This window comes from the organism of the source record quoted next, unplaced genomic scaffold (assembly GCF_019419815.1).
Source record: "Pyrus x bretschneideri cultivar Hongxiangsu unplaced genomic scaffold, Pyrus_bretschneideri_v1 Contig20, whole genome shotgun sequence".
Classification (NCBI taxonomy): Eukaryota; Viridiplantae; Streptophyta; class Magnoliopsida; order Rosales; family Rosaceae; genus Pyrus; species Pyrus x bretschneideri.
Window position 1 is genome coordinate 4,270,965 of NW_025999502.1, and position 14,730 is coordinate 4,285,694.

Genomic DNA, 14,730 nt, shown 5'->3' on the forward strand with positions numbered 1-14,730 from the left:
CCAGGCCATTTTCCAGTCACATTCGACCACATTTTGGCCTCGATTCAGGTAAAATCGTAATCTTGTCACTCCCAGCTTCAATTTGGTATATTTTGTATGAAAGTTGGTTGTGAAATGGATCTGAAAGAGAGTCGGAAAGTTAATGATTGATCTAGGTGACCGGAGATGACGAGGAATTTGTCAAGAGTGGTCGTTAAGCATGACGAGGACGAGAAAGAGAGGATAGTCTTAGCTAGTCCCATGGTTATTGGGGGGTCTCGCTAAGACCTCTTAGTGAAGGGTTTTGTCCATGCTAGTCCCCTTTAGTCTCATTAATGTTAGTCCCAGCATGGAACAAACACAGTATTGGACTAATAGCTAGTCCAGTCCAGTCCAGTCCAACTTAGTGAGGGCAAACAAACGCCCCCAAACGTCGAAGAGAAAACAAAAAAAATCTGTGATAACAGAGAATGGTTCGGGTCCTCTACTTGGGTCGTCTTATATAAAATTGGGTTTTTGAATCTTATCTGAGGCCTTTGGGCTCGGCCCAACTTGAGCCAGACCTTCATTTTAGGCCCACTTCAATAGCATCATATGTAGCATCAAACCAAACTAAACTGGAGATTCATGCCTTTACAATTTTAATAGGTGAAGCTACACACACCAGATTTATGCGTTAAATTCGTGCACAAAATGATGTGGCACATTCTACATTATATTAATTTAATCACAATTATTAATCAAATTTTAATTTGAATTAAAGAACGATTTTGATTGACGTCACATCATTTCGTGTATAAATTTAGTGTTATGCTCCGCATAAAAAACTACATGAGGGAGGCATATTTTACTTGATGAAATAACTTATATATATATATATATATATATATATTCTCACATCATATGATATCAAAACACAATCTCGTCACTTACTACAGTCTAGTGATATTCCACTTCACTTATAAATGAGAAGTCTTAGATTCGATTATCATTAAAAGCGAATTTGAACCACATTATTACTAGCTCATTATGAGACTAAACTCAGCCCCTCCTCTTTAGTATAAAGAATATTATTTATTAAAAAAAACAATCAAAATCGAACAACACATGCAGATTGTCAAGGTATAACTATCAGAAAAAGCTTGACGTTTAGAGTCGATAAACTATCAAGATTTTTGAAATGAGTCCGTTATCCTTTTATCCCGCAGCAACTTGCCATGTTTTTTCATCCGAGTAGTAGTCGCTCTCCTTGCTAGGTGGATTTTGTTTACAAGCAGGGTACTTTGTGTCCTCGAGTGTTGAGGGTTCAAATCCAACTAGCAAGTACGTATGCAATGTATGGTGGCCCGTTAGGGTTAGGATTAGGTTTGACGTTAAACTACAGCCAGCAAAGCCAACTGGAATATAAATGGAAGTTAGTAAATCAATAACCCAATCGAATCGTCAGGAACTAAGGAACCAGTACTTTTGGGTTGGGGGACCAAAAGAGAGCTCAATCATCTCTTTGAGCAGAAGTGGGTAGTGAGTCCTTTTAACTCCTAACTTAGCAAGAGTTTTATGGTGCCCAAGACACCAAAATAACATACATAGTACGATAATACAGTTATGTAACATCTTGTGCTGATGAAATAAGGACATTTAAATGAAAATTTGCACACTGTCTTTATTTTATTGATACAAATACTACTAGAGTGGTGCACACATGCCATATAAGTCGTTCTCTTATATGACACAGAACGTTACAGAACACGAACATATAATATTACTATTTTACTCAAATCATGATACATGAATTTGTTGACTTTTGTGTATATTTTGTAATATTGAGATTCTTAATTTAGTATGATTTCGTGTAAATTAGTTATTTCCTTGTTGATAGGATTGTAACATCTTATAAATTTCTACTTAAGAGGTGAATAGAGACATATAATTCTTCTAAAAGAGAAGGGATCTGAATTTATCTTAGCAAAACTACAAGAAACGTTCTTTCGACCTTGTTATCTACACTTCTCAATTCATTTGAAATGATACACTTCATGAATTGTGTTCCCGTTTCTAGCAAAAAATTTTACTCCTAAGAGCATCTCCTCCAACGCTTATCTCTATACCTGTCCTCATTACCACGTGTCCTTAAATTTAAAGATTTTGTGGCTTCTAATGGCCAGAACTTTAGTCCCTATAGTAAAGGGAGTGGTCGGAGACCGCACGTATTTCCTCACAGCTGAGGACTGCTCATGGACTCTCAAATAGGATGGGTGTATGTCCTTTTTGATTTGAGTGAAGTTTCATATGGGTGGGCACGGTCCGGTTCTACTCTCAAAATGGAATTAGAATCGAAAATTTTAACAGTTCGATTCGGTGCGGTTTCGTTTAAATTTATTACTAAAACTGTATGGTTTGATTCATGACGGTTCCAGTTCGGTTCATGCTTGTTTATGGTTTTAACCAAAATTATATAAACGTTTTTTCTAATTTTCTACTTCTAATACCAAGCACATATTTCAACCACAAATTCAAGTAAATTTGAGTTTGCATTATTAGATCTATAAGATTTGTGACCGGATGATAGAAAGTGTGCATATAAATATAAATTAAAAGATAGAAAGGCTTATATTAAGACCAAAGTGTAGATCTTAAACTAAAACTAAAATGTACAGAATGCATAATATATTGGAAAAGAATGGAGAAAATTAATGTAGGGGAAGAAAAGTGATAAAACAACAAAGGAGGGGGAGAGAAGTGAAGAAAAATATTGGGCTTGTACACATGGTCTTCCTGGAAAAATGTCTTATTTATATAAAAATAATAATAAAACAATAATTTATATTAAAAGCGGTTCGGTCCGGTTCCTTCTGTTCTTAACATTTCCAAACCAGAATCGGAACCATTTAAAACGGTTTGGTTCGGTTTTTGTTTCGATTTTAACTTTTTTGGTCAACGTGATTTTTTACGATTTTTTTTTTGTCACGGTTCAATTCGATTTTCCTATTTGGCGTTTTTTATGCCCACCCCTAAAGTTCTAAGCACATGAATGAGACTCTTAGAGCGCGTTTACGTACGCGTAATAGGAATTAAAACATGGAATCGTATTCTGATTACGGACTACTCCTTTGTTTACTAAATTTTAAGGAATAAAAAATATGGTGGGACCTACACAAAGTTTGGAATTCAATTCCTCACTTTGGAGGAATTGGATCCCTTGATAGTCAGTGGCATTTGAGTTCTGGAAGAATGAGGGAATGGGGAATCCATTTTTTATACCCATAATGCCCTCACATAATTGCTGAAATTCCAAAGATAAAAAGAGAAACTAATGAAAAGAGCTTGAAAACTTTGAGTCTTAATGATAAGGACAAAATAAATGGTAAAGTGAATAGTACCATGATTGACTTTTTAGTGTAAAAATGTGATTTTTCGTTAAAGTAAACAGTACCGCGAGTTTTTCGTTAAAACTCCTATGATAAAACTAGCACCTGTGCCCAGCGCTAGTCTGTCCTCTCGCTTACCGCTCCATTCCTGTCTTCCCAAGGCCACACCCACCATCATTTTCCTCGACAACCAGAAAACAAGATCAAGTGAAAGCTGAAGAAGAACCCATTTTAGTTATTTTATTTTTAACACAATGTTAAAAACAAACTCCTCACATTCAAATCAACACGAAATACCTCGTAAACTAAACTTCAAAGAAATTACATCACCACAACCAGCACTTCCCAAAGGCCTCAAACACACCGTGAATTTCAAATTGTTGAAAGATGATTGAGGCAAAGATAGAGAGAACGGTTGGGTTGGGGTTTGGTTGGTTAGTTTTTTATTTTTAATTTTATATCAATTGACTTGATTTCCTATAAGTTCTTATAAAATATTTATTTATAATAAAGGGCATTTTAGTAATCATACAAATTTTCATGCCGATTCAAGTGAATTAGTAAACAACTTATATTCAAACATAACCATTTATACTCCAATTCCAGAAAACTGTAGTAAACAGCTTTAATGAAAATCTGGATTTCAATTCTCCTCAATTCAATTTCCCTTCAATTCAATTCCACCTATTTTAATTACGGATTAGAAAAGAAGCCCTTACAATATTGTGCAGCTTTCAATGGGCCGGGTCCCGCTACTTTTTGTTTTGCTTATTGATGGAAGATCAAAGGTTATCAATAGTTTTTTGAAGTTTTTTTTGTTGTTTAAATCAACGTTTGAAATATTAACAATTATTTTAATTTTTTAATCCTTAAAGTTAAAGATTATACTACAAGAACCCTCATGAAGCTAAAATTCTTAAGGATAGATATATTCCTTTTACATTTGCAAATGAGTCCTCAAACAAATATAATGGCGGAAAGCCCTAATTCGGAACTTTCGTTGGAAATGCTCTAATTAATCTTCTGTTTCACTCTCACGGCCCACACTTTGTGAACCTTCCTTCCGAGTTGTACAGTTTCACTTAATGATGAAGCAAACAAATAAAATAAAGCGGAAGTTGATCCCCCTCCCACTACTTGTTTGTCTTTTTGTATGCTTACAAAAAGGTCACCAGCCTCTTTTGCCATACCATTGCGTATTTGAATGCGCTTCTACTTTTGCTAATTCCACTTCTCTTTATTTGTTCTCTTTTCCATTACTAGCCTTCTAGGGTTTGGTATCATGTCAATTAATATGATTGATTACTTTCTAATTTTTTTTGTTTTCTTTTCACATTAGTAATTTGGCATGCTTGTTAGCTTCTTTGGTTGAAAGAAAATTAGGAAGAAATTGGTTACTTTTACTACTAGCATCAGAGTATACTTATAATTTCAAGTCGAAAGAAATTATGCGTGACACCTAATTGTCAGCTGTAACTAGTATAGATTTATGTAAGAATTTACAATTTGCGCACCAACAAAAATTGTTGACAGCGTGACTCGAACTTAATGGGGCGACACACAAGGTTGAAAGAACGTTTCTTGTAATTTTAATTACATTTTGCCTTTTTATAAAGCAAAATTTGGGTGCAACAATAGACAATGAATAATATAATTAATAGGAACTTTAACAAAAAGCTCACGTACTATTCACTTTAACGAAAAATAACATTTTTACACTAAAAAATCAATCATGGTACTATTCACTTTACCCTTGATTTTGTTTTTATCGTTAAAACTCAAAATTTTCAAATCATTTTCATTAATTTTCTTTAAATTAATTTATAAGACTGAAATAGCCATAATGTGCTAGCTAGTATTGTACTATATATATTCGGTTACCAAAATTAAAGAACAATAAGTTAGACATTTTCTAGTTGATACATCAACGTGTGATTAAAAGGTTTTAAATTTAAAAATGATTTTAAAACTTGTAGTATTTTTTATTTGTTATACTATGTAGGAAATAGGGTAATGTTAGAGAGAACAAATTTTTAAATTAAATTTGCAAACTAAATTATGTGATTGTAGATGATTGAATATTAATTAAGTGTCGATGAACATGTTTATTTCTTATTGGTGACACATTATTTGATTTGTAATTTGGTTCAAAAAATTTGATATCTTTAGTATTAACCCAATAAGTAAGATTGATGAGTGTTAAGCATTTCTTAACTTTTATGTGTATTTTTATTTTATATTTTATTTTTGACAAATGATAGCGGCTTAAATTATTGATTGTAAGGGGAGAGAATAGAAAAGACTTAATCTGCACCAAAAAATCACCAAACCACCTAGCTTGCGTAGGTGGCCACCTCTTAATCCAAACCCCCTATATCGTTGGAGTGCAATGCGAGGTATTGTTTGAGAGGAAGAGATCCTGATCGGATCTGAGAATCTCTTTTATCAAAGACATTAGATCAAGTGATACGAGTTTTTAAAATTTTATTCAACGGTCCATTTGTTTTGATCCTTTAAAAGCTGTAATAATTCTTAACCGTTGGATTAAATTTTAAAAGTTCAAATCAGTTAATCCAATGAACTTGGTGAAAGAAATCTTTTTCCTTGATTGAGTGGATATAGACTATAGAGGAAGACAAAATTAAAAAAAAAAATTAAAAAAGGGAAAAATGAGAATTATCCGATAGGATGCTCTGCACGCCATTCAACACACGCAACGTCAGGACCCCTGCAACCGCTCGAAAACAACCACAATTTCCTCAACTGACTCAGGACGGGCAGTTATTCCCTGCTTCTCTCCCCACCGTAACTTAAATCACACCAGCAGCAGGATTAAAATTTCTTAATCCAGCATATTAGCGTAATGCTAAATTAACAAAGGAATAATCCAAACTCGGTTAACAAACAACGGGCTCCACTTGATTCAAATGTGCGGTGGGGACCACACATATTGGAATTTCCCACCTACAGAATGAATGAGCCACCTAATATAATCACATGGTCATCATATATTTTGTAGCATCTAAATAATGGCTTTGCGAACCACCATGGGCTGGCCCCATGGTTGGAGAGTAATTTCATAAGGCCTTTTCAAGATCTACTTTTGTATTATTTTGGCATGTTTAGGGGACAAGGATTTTCTGGCCTCCCGTGCCTTCCTGTTTTGTGTAGTCACGGTTAAGCCACGTAAACAATGAATAGTAATATAAAATGTTGACGTGGTTTAACCGTGACCACACATACAAGAGGGCACGAGAGGGCATCGGAAGTGGGAGGGTAGACAATCATTGTATATATAAGTAACATGTAAACTATACCAAAAAAGTATTATATTCGTAGAAAACATTTGTAAGTTAGTTTATTTTATTTTGTTAGGAAGAAGTTACGAGTTCAAATCTTTTTATAATAGTTACTGACAAACGAGTTTTAATTTGGAAAAATTAGAAATATAAATTAGATCAAGAATTAGTTAGTAGATTATTGATCGTTGAATTGAAAGTTTAGCTGCCGAAGTAAGATTGGTAAATATTGACGTTGATTACAAATTGACGTATATACAAATTCACTTGATTATTAGCTAAATTGACCGTTAGAATTTGATTGCCTAATATGATAGCGCATATCATAAAGTCAATTTGAAATAGAAAAAAAACACTAGATTTTATCTATACTCGGAATAGCTCACGTAGGCAATGATGTCTGTCTCCCGACCCCTTTTTTGTTTTTTTTTTCTTTTTTTTTATACACTTAGTATTAGAATTTAGTAATATTCTTTTTTGCTTAAAAGTGAGATGTTTTATGTTCGAATTTCGTGAATGATGAATTCATTACCAAATTAGGTTATTTATTATGTGATTTAGCCGAATTCTCTGTCTCCTGGTATAAAAATATCGATGTACTAAAAAAAATTATTTTCTTTTATAGGGGTGAGAGTTGATTTCAGACATCATTTCTAATCTCTCATACATCACTTTTTATTTTTGGACAATACACTGAATAAATCCAATTAAATCAATAGACAAAATAAAACATAAATGTGTATAAGAAGAAAATAGTGTATGTTAATCATTTTCTCATAAGAATATGTTGTCATCCCTATCACACTCATCAGTAAAGCAGTGATATACTCCTGGTATAAGCAAGTCATTTTTGTTTTTGAGTAAAGACCACTAAGTCTCCTCAAATTGAAGGGGGGACTAATCTCCGCTCGAGGTTCTGCTTGCTTCTAGCCACAAAGTGCTCTCAGCTGGTTTCGAACCTCTGTTAGAAAGGCACTGAAGAATCTGTCAATTGAAGAAGTCCATCTTTTATTCAACGTCATGCCGTTTAAATAATAATAACAACGTGATTAAGAATATTTACTTATAAAAATCATGAGTTCAATTTTTTCGTTCATGGAAGAAGTCATTCTCATGTGTACTAAAAAAGTTTATCTTTTACTCAGCATCACACCATTTAAATAATAATAACAACGTGATTACAAAAATTTGCTTATGAAATCACAGGTTCAAATTTTTTTGCTGCTCTTGTAAAGATATAAAATATAAAATACAAAAAACGATGAGGAATGTGATGTCCATTCCATGAGGAATACGTTGAAGCATTGGATTAGATGTCATCATATCACAAGGTTAAATCTTTATTGGGTGCATCATGAATCCTGTACTTGCAAAGCAGCCCTACCTTGCTCAAAAATGTCGCAACAACAACAGCCAACTCATCACCGAAAAAGAATAGCGTAACAGAAAGGTTATCTGCTTAGTCTAGGGGTTGTAGATGAGTTTTAAATTTGTATTTCACACGATGCATTTTAAGTTTGATTCTTAACGTTGATGAGTCACAAGATAAATATTAAAAGAAAACTAAAATGCTCATCTGAATTTTTCCGACCTCAAAAGAGCGAACTAAAGTGGTAAAGCAATAAGCTGGTGCCATTTTCAAAAGAAAAAAAAAAAAAAAAAGGTGATTCCGGCATCTATGCGTCCAAAATAAGTGAACAACCTTTATTTCTATCCATTAACCCCTTACCGCATTACCATCCCCTCTCTCCTCACACACCTCAATCCCACCGTCCAATCAAACAACAGAGATCCCAAACAACGGTCCAGATTTCCTACACTGCATGGTACCAATACAGCCGCAACACTGCGCTTATGCTCCTCGAATATTTGCTCTCTCTGCGAATATAAAATCCACCTGAGCCTCTTAGCAAAAGGCTCTCCATCTTCTTATCTCTTTTCACACTACGAAGCTCACAGCAGCTCGAAGAGTCTTTTTTCTGTTTTAATTTCTCCGGCATACGGACACCGGCGAAGCTAGGGTTCCGGCGAGTATGGCAGTTCTGCTCTCAACTCTCGCGACGGAGATTGTGATCCCCGTCGCCGCCGTCGTGGGGATCGTGTTCTCGCTCGTCCAGTGGTTCCTGGTCTCGCTCGTGAAGGTCACGCCCGAGCGCAACGCGCCGCCGTCCGGCCCCAACAGTAACAAGAACGGTTGCAATGACTACCTAATCGAGGAGGAGGAAGGCTTAAATGACCAGAACGTCGTCGTTAAGTGCGCTGAGATACAGAACGCTATCTCTGAAGGTAGAGCTTAAATTTCTGAGCTTGTTTTAGATCTTTTGAGCTTTTTGTTAGATCTGGTGGTTCTCTTGAATTTTTTACAGTGTTTAGATTTTTTTTTTGTTACCTCCAACAGTGTTGGAGCTTAATACTGTGTTTGTTTGCTCAGAAAACGCAGGAAATGAAAGGAAAGTTCAGAAATTTACCGCTGAGTAAAAGAAGAAATTGGACGGAAAATAATTAGCAGTTCATTCAAATGGTCACCTTAAACTTGGTTTGAGTGTAAAAATCCCCACTAACTAAATTTATAATTTCTTGCAATTTCTCGGCAGCCAAACAATGTCTTGGGAGTAAGGTAAGAGAAAGACCCAAAAAACCCAGATTTATCTTTTCTTTCTGGACAAAGACGAATGCTTTTCATGAAATTCCAGGGCTTATGTTAGCTCAAGCTTTGAGCTTTGGATTGCATATCCGAGTTGGGTCGTTTTCAAGATCTGCTTTTGCGTTTTGTTAAACAGATTATTTAATTTTTTATTGTTTAATTTAATTATCCAGATCTAGTTTAATACTGGGAAGAATATCCTATAATGCAGCTTTATCTCCTCGACCTTGTTGTTATTGTGATAAATCGCAGTTAATAATTTTGTCCTGTATCAGTATTGTTACTAGCATGTGGTAGGGCATCTTACAGTATAAAATTAAGGTTATTTTTTATTATCTTGTTTCATGGGTCTTGTGTTGTTGTCGGGAGCATAATTTATCTTGTTGTCGTTTATAAATTAAAGTTTTAATTTTTTTTCCTGATTTGAATTATTGTGCTAGTGCTGTGAAATAATTGCGTCTTATACCAAGATATGTAGTGAGTTTAGTTTCTTTTTCCTGCAATTAGCAATTTAGAAGCAGTGTAGGTCTCAAACTATTGGTATTTCACATGTTAATGCAGTTGAACAAACTATGCGGTTTAAGGGCGGTATTCTGACTATTTAAAGTGTAGATCTCAAACCAGAAATATGTGTCATGGAAAGGGCATTAATGGTGGCACATGTATGAAATTTAACAGGACATACAACTATGTCTGTTGACAGTGATAATGTACAAAGATAAATCGGGTTTGTGCATCGTTTTGATTAGTACCTTGAGAATAACATTGAACATGGAGCTGATGAACTACTAGCTTTACTTCACTAGCACTGATAGAGTGAGACACTGCTGGTCTTTTTGGCCCTTTAATTTTATTTTTTTTTGGGGTTTTTGAGTTTGGATTTATTTAGACGTTTATAATCAAAGTGTATGCTCAGACAGTGTTATGCTCATAGAAAATAAGCTATTTCTATATATGTCTAGACCGCAAGCAGATTTTCTTAGCTTGTTATATGTATCTCCATGTTATTAATAAGCTCCATATGCATGGCGGTACAGGTTCAACATCCTTTCTTTTCACCATGTACCAGTATGTTGGGGTCTTCATGGTTGTATTTGCAATCCTGATCTTCCTCTTCCTCGGGTCTGTGGAGGGCTTCAGCACAAAGAGCCAGCCATGCACCTATGATGCCGCAAAGACGTGCAAGCCAGCACTTGCAACTGCAATTTTCAGCACTGTAGCTTTTGTACTTGGTGGTATAACCTCTGTCCTGTCTGGTTTTCTTGGCATGAAAATTGCCACTTATGCCAATGCTAGGACAACATTGGAGGCCAGAAAAGGTGTTGGGAAGGCCTTTATCACTGCATTTAGGTCTGGTGCAGTTATGGGTTTCCTCCTTGCAGCAAATGGTCTTTTAGTACTTTTCATTACTATCAATCTCTTTAAGCTGTACTATGGTGATGACTGGGAAGGACTTTTTGAGTCCATTACTGGCTATGGTCTCGGTGGATCATCTATGGCTCTCTTCGGGAGAGTTGGTGGTGGTATCTATACCAAGGCTGCCGATGTTGGGGCTGACCTGGTAGGAAAGGTTGAAAGAAACATTCCTGAAGATGACCCAAGAAACCCAGCTGTAAGCAGTATCAATTTTTCTCATTAAGTTTTGTTATTGGGATATTATAATGGGGTTTTGACATTAATTTTTTTGGTTTAACTTTCAGGTGATTGCTGACAACGTTGGTGACAATGTTGGGGATATTGCTGGTATGGGATCTGATCTCTTTGGCTCATATGCCGAATCATCTTGTGCTGCCTTGGTTGTTGCTTCCATTTCCTCATTTGGAATCAACCATGAGTTCACCCCTATGTTGTATCCTCTCCTCATCAGTTCTGTGGGCATCATTGTTTGTTTAATCACAACCCTATTTGCCACTGATTTCTTTGAGATCAAGGCTGTCAAGGAAATTGAACCAGCTTTGAAAAAGCAGCTTATCATCTCTACTGTTCTCATGACTATTGGAATTGCAATTGTTAGCTGGATTGCTCTGCCGTCATCCTTCACAATTTTCAATTTTGGAGTTCAGAAGGTTGTTAAAAACTGGTAAGTTCTGTGTGAATTCAGACACTGTGTTTCCTTTATTTGTGAAACGACAAAATTAAGGTTTATTTTATTATCAGCACTTAGTCTATCAAGTTGTAATTACTCTTGATTTGGTTATGTTGAGTACCATGGATTAGCTGTCAATTGAGTTGGCATGTTGTTCAAATATGTCATTGATGTAATTTGGCTTTGCAGGCAATTGTTCTTGTGTGTGGCTGTTGGTCTTTGGGCTGGACTCATTATTGGGTTCGTCACTGAGTATTATACTAGCAACGCATACAGGTACTAACTATACTTGGCAATACTGCTCCTCTTTTATGGCCTTCACTTCCTGTCTTGACCCATCCTTTTCTGTTGTCTACAGCCCTGTGCAAGATGTTGCTGACTCCTGCAGAACTGGTGCTGCCACCAATGTTATCTTTGGGCTTGCTTTGGGATACAAATCAGTCATCATTCCAATTTTTGCCATTGCAGTCAGCATTTATGTGAGTTTTAGCTTTGCTGCTATGTATGGCATTGCAGTGGCTGCACTTGGGATGCTGAGCACCATTGCTACAGGATTGGCCATTGATGCTTATGGTCCCATCAGTGACAATGCTGGAGGCATTGCTGAAATGGCTGGCATGAGCCATAGAATCCGTGAGAGAACTGATGCTCTTGATGCTGCTGGGAATACCACTGCTGCTATTGGAAAGGTATAATTGACATACTTTCAGAATGTGCCTTATCTACCTGTAGCTTGTCATCTTATTCGCTTGTGCAAGCCATCCTTCTGTGGGAATTAGACGTCTGTTTTCTTCTGTTAGGCCTGTTTCTGAAGTTGAAAAATACACCAATAAACATAGTATAATTTTGTTGTTTTCTTTTAAAAATGTATGCCTGTGTGTTCTAAAAGTAGACAGGAGAGTCCTACAGTTAGATTTAATACTATATATTGCTGCTGTTATTGGAAGTGCTAGTAATTCAGCAACTTGATCTACTAAGACTGCCATATTTAGTGTAATGTTCTTCGCTAACTACTGCTTTGTGTCTGTTTTCCTTGGCTCGTCTTTATGAAACCTACTTTTACAGTGCTACTACAGTGCTTAGCTAACTCAAAATGTCCTCCTACAAGAGTTATATTGTGCTTGGATATTTCTACTTTTTTTCCTGACTTCACGTGTGAAGAAGTCTTTCTGATTGATCAATGAATTATTTTATTGTAGGGATTTGCCATTGGATCTGCTGCCCTGGTGTCTTTGGCTCTATTTGGCGCCTTTGTGAGTCGTGCAGCAATCTCAACTGTTGATGTCTTAACCCCAAAGGTCTTTATTGGACTTATCGTGGGTGCAATGCTTCCTTACTGGTTCTCTGCAATGACCATGAAGAGTGTGGGAAGTGCTGCACTAAAAATGGTTGAGGAAGTCCGTAGGCAGTTCAATACCATTCCAGGTCTCATGGAGGGCACTACTAAGCCTGACTATGCTACCTGCGTCAAGATCTCCACTGATGCATCCATCAAGGAGATGATTCCACCTGGTGCCCTTGTCATTCTTACACCTCTTATTGTTGGAACATTCTTTGGCGTGGAGACTCTATCCGGTGTTCTGGCTGGTTCCCTTGTTTCTGGTGTGCAGGTAATGTTGACCATAGGCAACTACACATATGTATGATTGCTGGTTTATTTATATGCAATAATCAATTTGAAATTTGGGAATGAAGTATATACTTGTGGATATTCTATATTGATCGCCAATTATTGATTTGAATATATCAGATAGCGATATCTGCTTCTAACACTGGTGGTGCATGGGACAATGCTAAGAAGTACATTGAGGTAAACATTTTGACTCTTTATTGTTAGGTCAGATTCTTTACTCAACTAGCTCTTGGTTGTGTTTCTCCTATGAATGTTGGAAGATGTCCCGAGTTTGAATTCTCCTCCCTGTTGATCCATCGGGTTAGGTGATCTGTTTACTAAAATTTGAAACGTATCATGGATTAATATGGGGTTTGGTTTTCAGGCCGGTGCTTCAGAGCATGCAAGGACCCTCGGCCCGAAGGGTTCAGACCCACACAAGGCAGCAGTGATTGGTGACACCATTGGAGACCCGCTCAAGGACACCTCAGGGCCATCACTCAACATCCTTATTAAGCTCATGGCCGTGGAGTCCCTTGTGTTTGCTCCCTTCTTCGCCACTCATGGCGGCCTACTTTTCAAGATCTTTTGAGGGAAGGAGTGTATGATATGGCCATTGTATCCGGGGGAAATGGCCTCTTATAATATCATTTTGTTCTATTTTTGGTCCGTAGAGCGGAGGCTTTATTAACTTTTCTTTTTCTTGTACCAGTATTCCTCTTCCCTCCTTGCTTGTTAGGCAGTGTTTCTGTAAAATTGCGAACTCTGAGAATTAATGACGAAGATTAGATGTACCGAAATGAAATGTTCAATGAAAATTGGGTTCTATCTTGAACTCTAGATTTCGTTTTCCCCCGAATTTTGGGAGCACTGCAGACCTTTGGAATCATCAATTTGATTTTCTGTTATTAACACAATTTGTTGATGGCTACTGAATGTATTGTTTGGCATTTTGTTGAACATGAATAGGTACGACTCTGACATGGATGATACTCAAAATGCCCTGTGATTAATTACAAGGCGATGCATTCTTTCGTGATGTACGTCATAACGTTTCACTTTCTTGTCAGTTTGGTAGTTTCTGATAAATTGACTATGCAACTTAAGTGGTTGCTGCCTATCTTTATGGGGATGATACAAAATTTGCATGAAGTTTTCTAGCTCTCCATTTGAATGAGGCTTTCACCATACGGATTGAAACAATCGGAGCAGATGTGGTATGTCCCCTCTAAGACTATCTCTAACCTTTGGTCTAAAACCTAAAATTTTTAGTCCAGAAACAATTTTTCTGCTTCAACTATTATGATCTAAAATTTTAGCCTCAGATTATTAAAGAATAAATTTAGGCTAATTTTTTTCTTAAATTAACTTATAAAAAAAAATGTAGCATGTCGTAAATGAATTTTATGAACATTTTAATATAAAAATATTTAAATTCCGATAAATATTGAAAAATCACTAAATCAACACATGAAACTCATGAAACATTATGGAAGAATATGAAAATCATGATAGAGATGTATAAACACAAAATACATGAAACACACATGACATACATAACACATGTGAAGCACATACCAAACACATGTGAATGACGTACAAAACACATATGAAGGACATACAAAACAAATGATAGAGATGAAGCACACACAGAACACATGTGAAACACATGACACACACAAAACACATACCAAATACATACAAAACACATGAAACGCAAGAAACACAAACCTACACACATG

At 36.2% G+C, this 14,730-nt stretch overlaps 1 protein-coding gene across 1 annotated transcript; it reads left to right on the plus strand.

The window, feature by feature from the left end:
- The first annotated feature begins 8,529 nt into the window (after positions 1-8,529).
- LOC103930851 (pyrophosphate-energized vacuolar membrane proton pump) lies at positions 8,530-13,847 on the plus strand. Its single transcript, XM_009340241.3, has 8 exons — positions 8,530-8,932; positions 10,328-10,902; positions 10,991-11,370; positions 11,566-11,652; positions 11,735-12,065; positions 12,576-12,986; positions 13,127-13,186; positions 13,374-13,847. The coding sequence occupies exons 1-8, from the start codon at positions 8,680-8,682 to the stop codon at positions 13,578-13,580; spliced, it is 2,304 nt and encodes a 767-aa protein (XP_009338516.2). The 5' UTR covers positions 8,530-8,679; the 3' UTR covers positions 13,581-13,847.
- Positions 13,848-14,730: the final 883 nt, after the last annotated feature.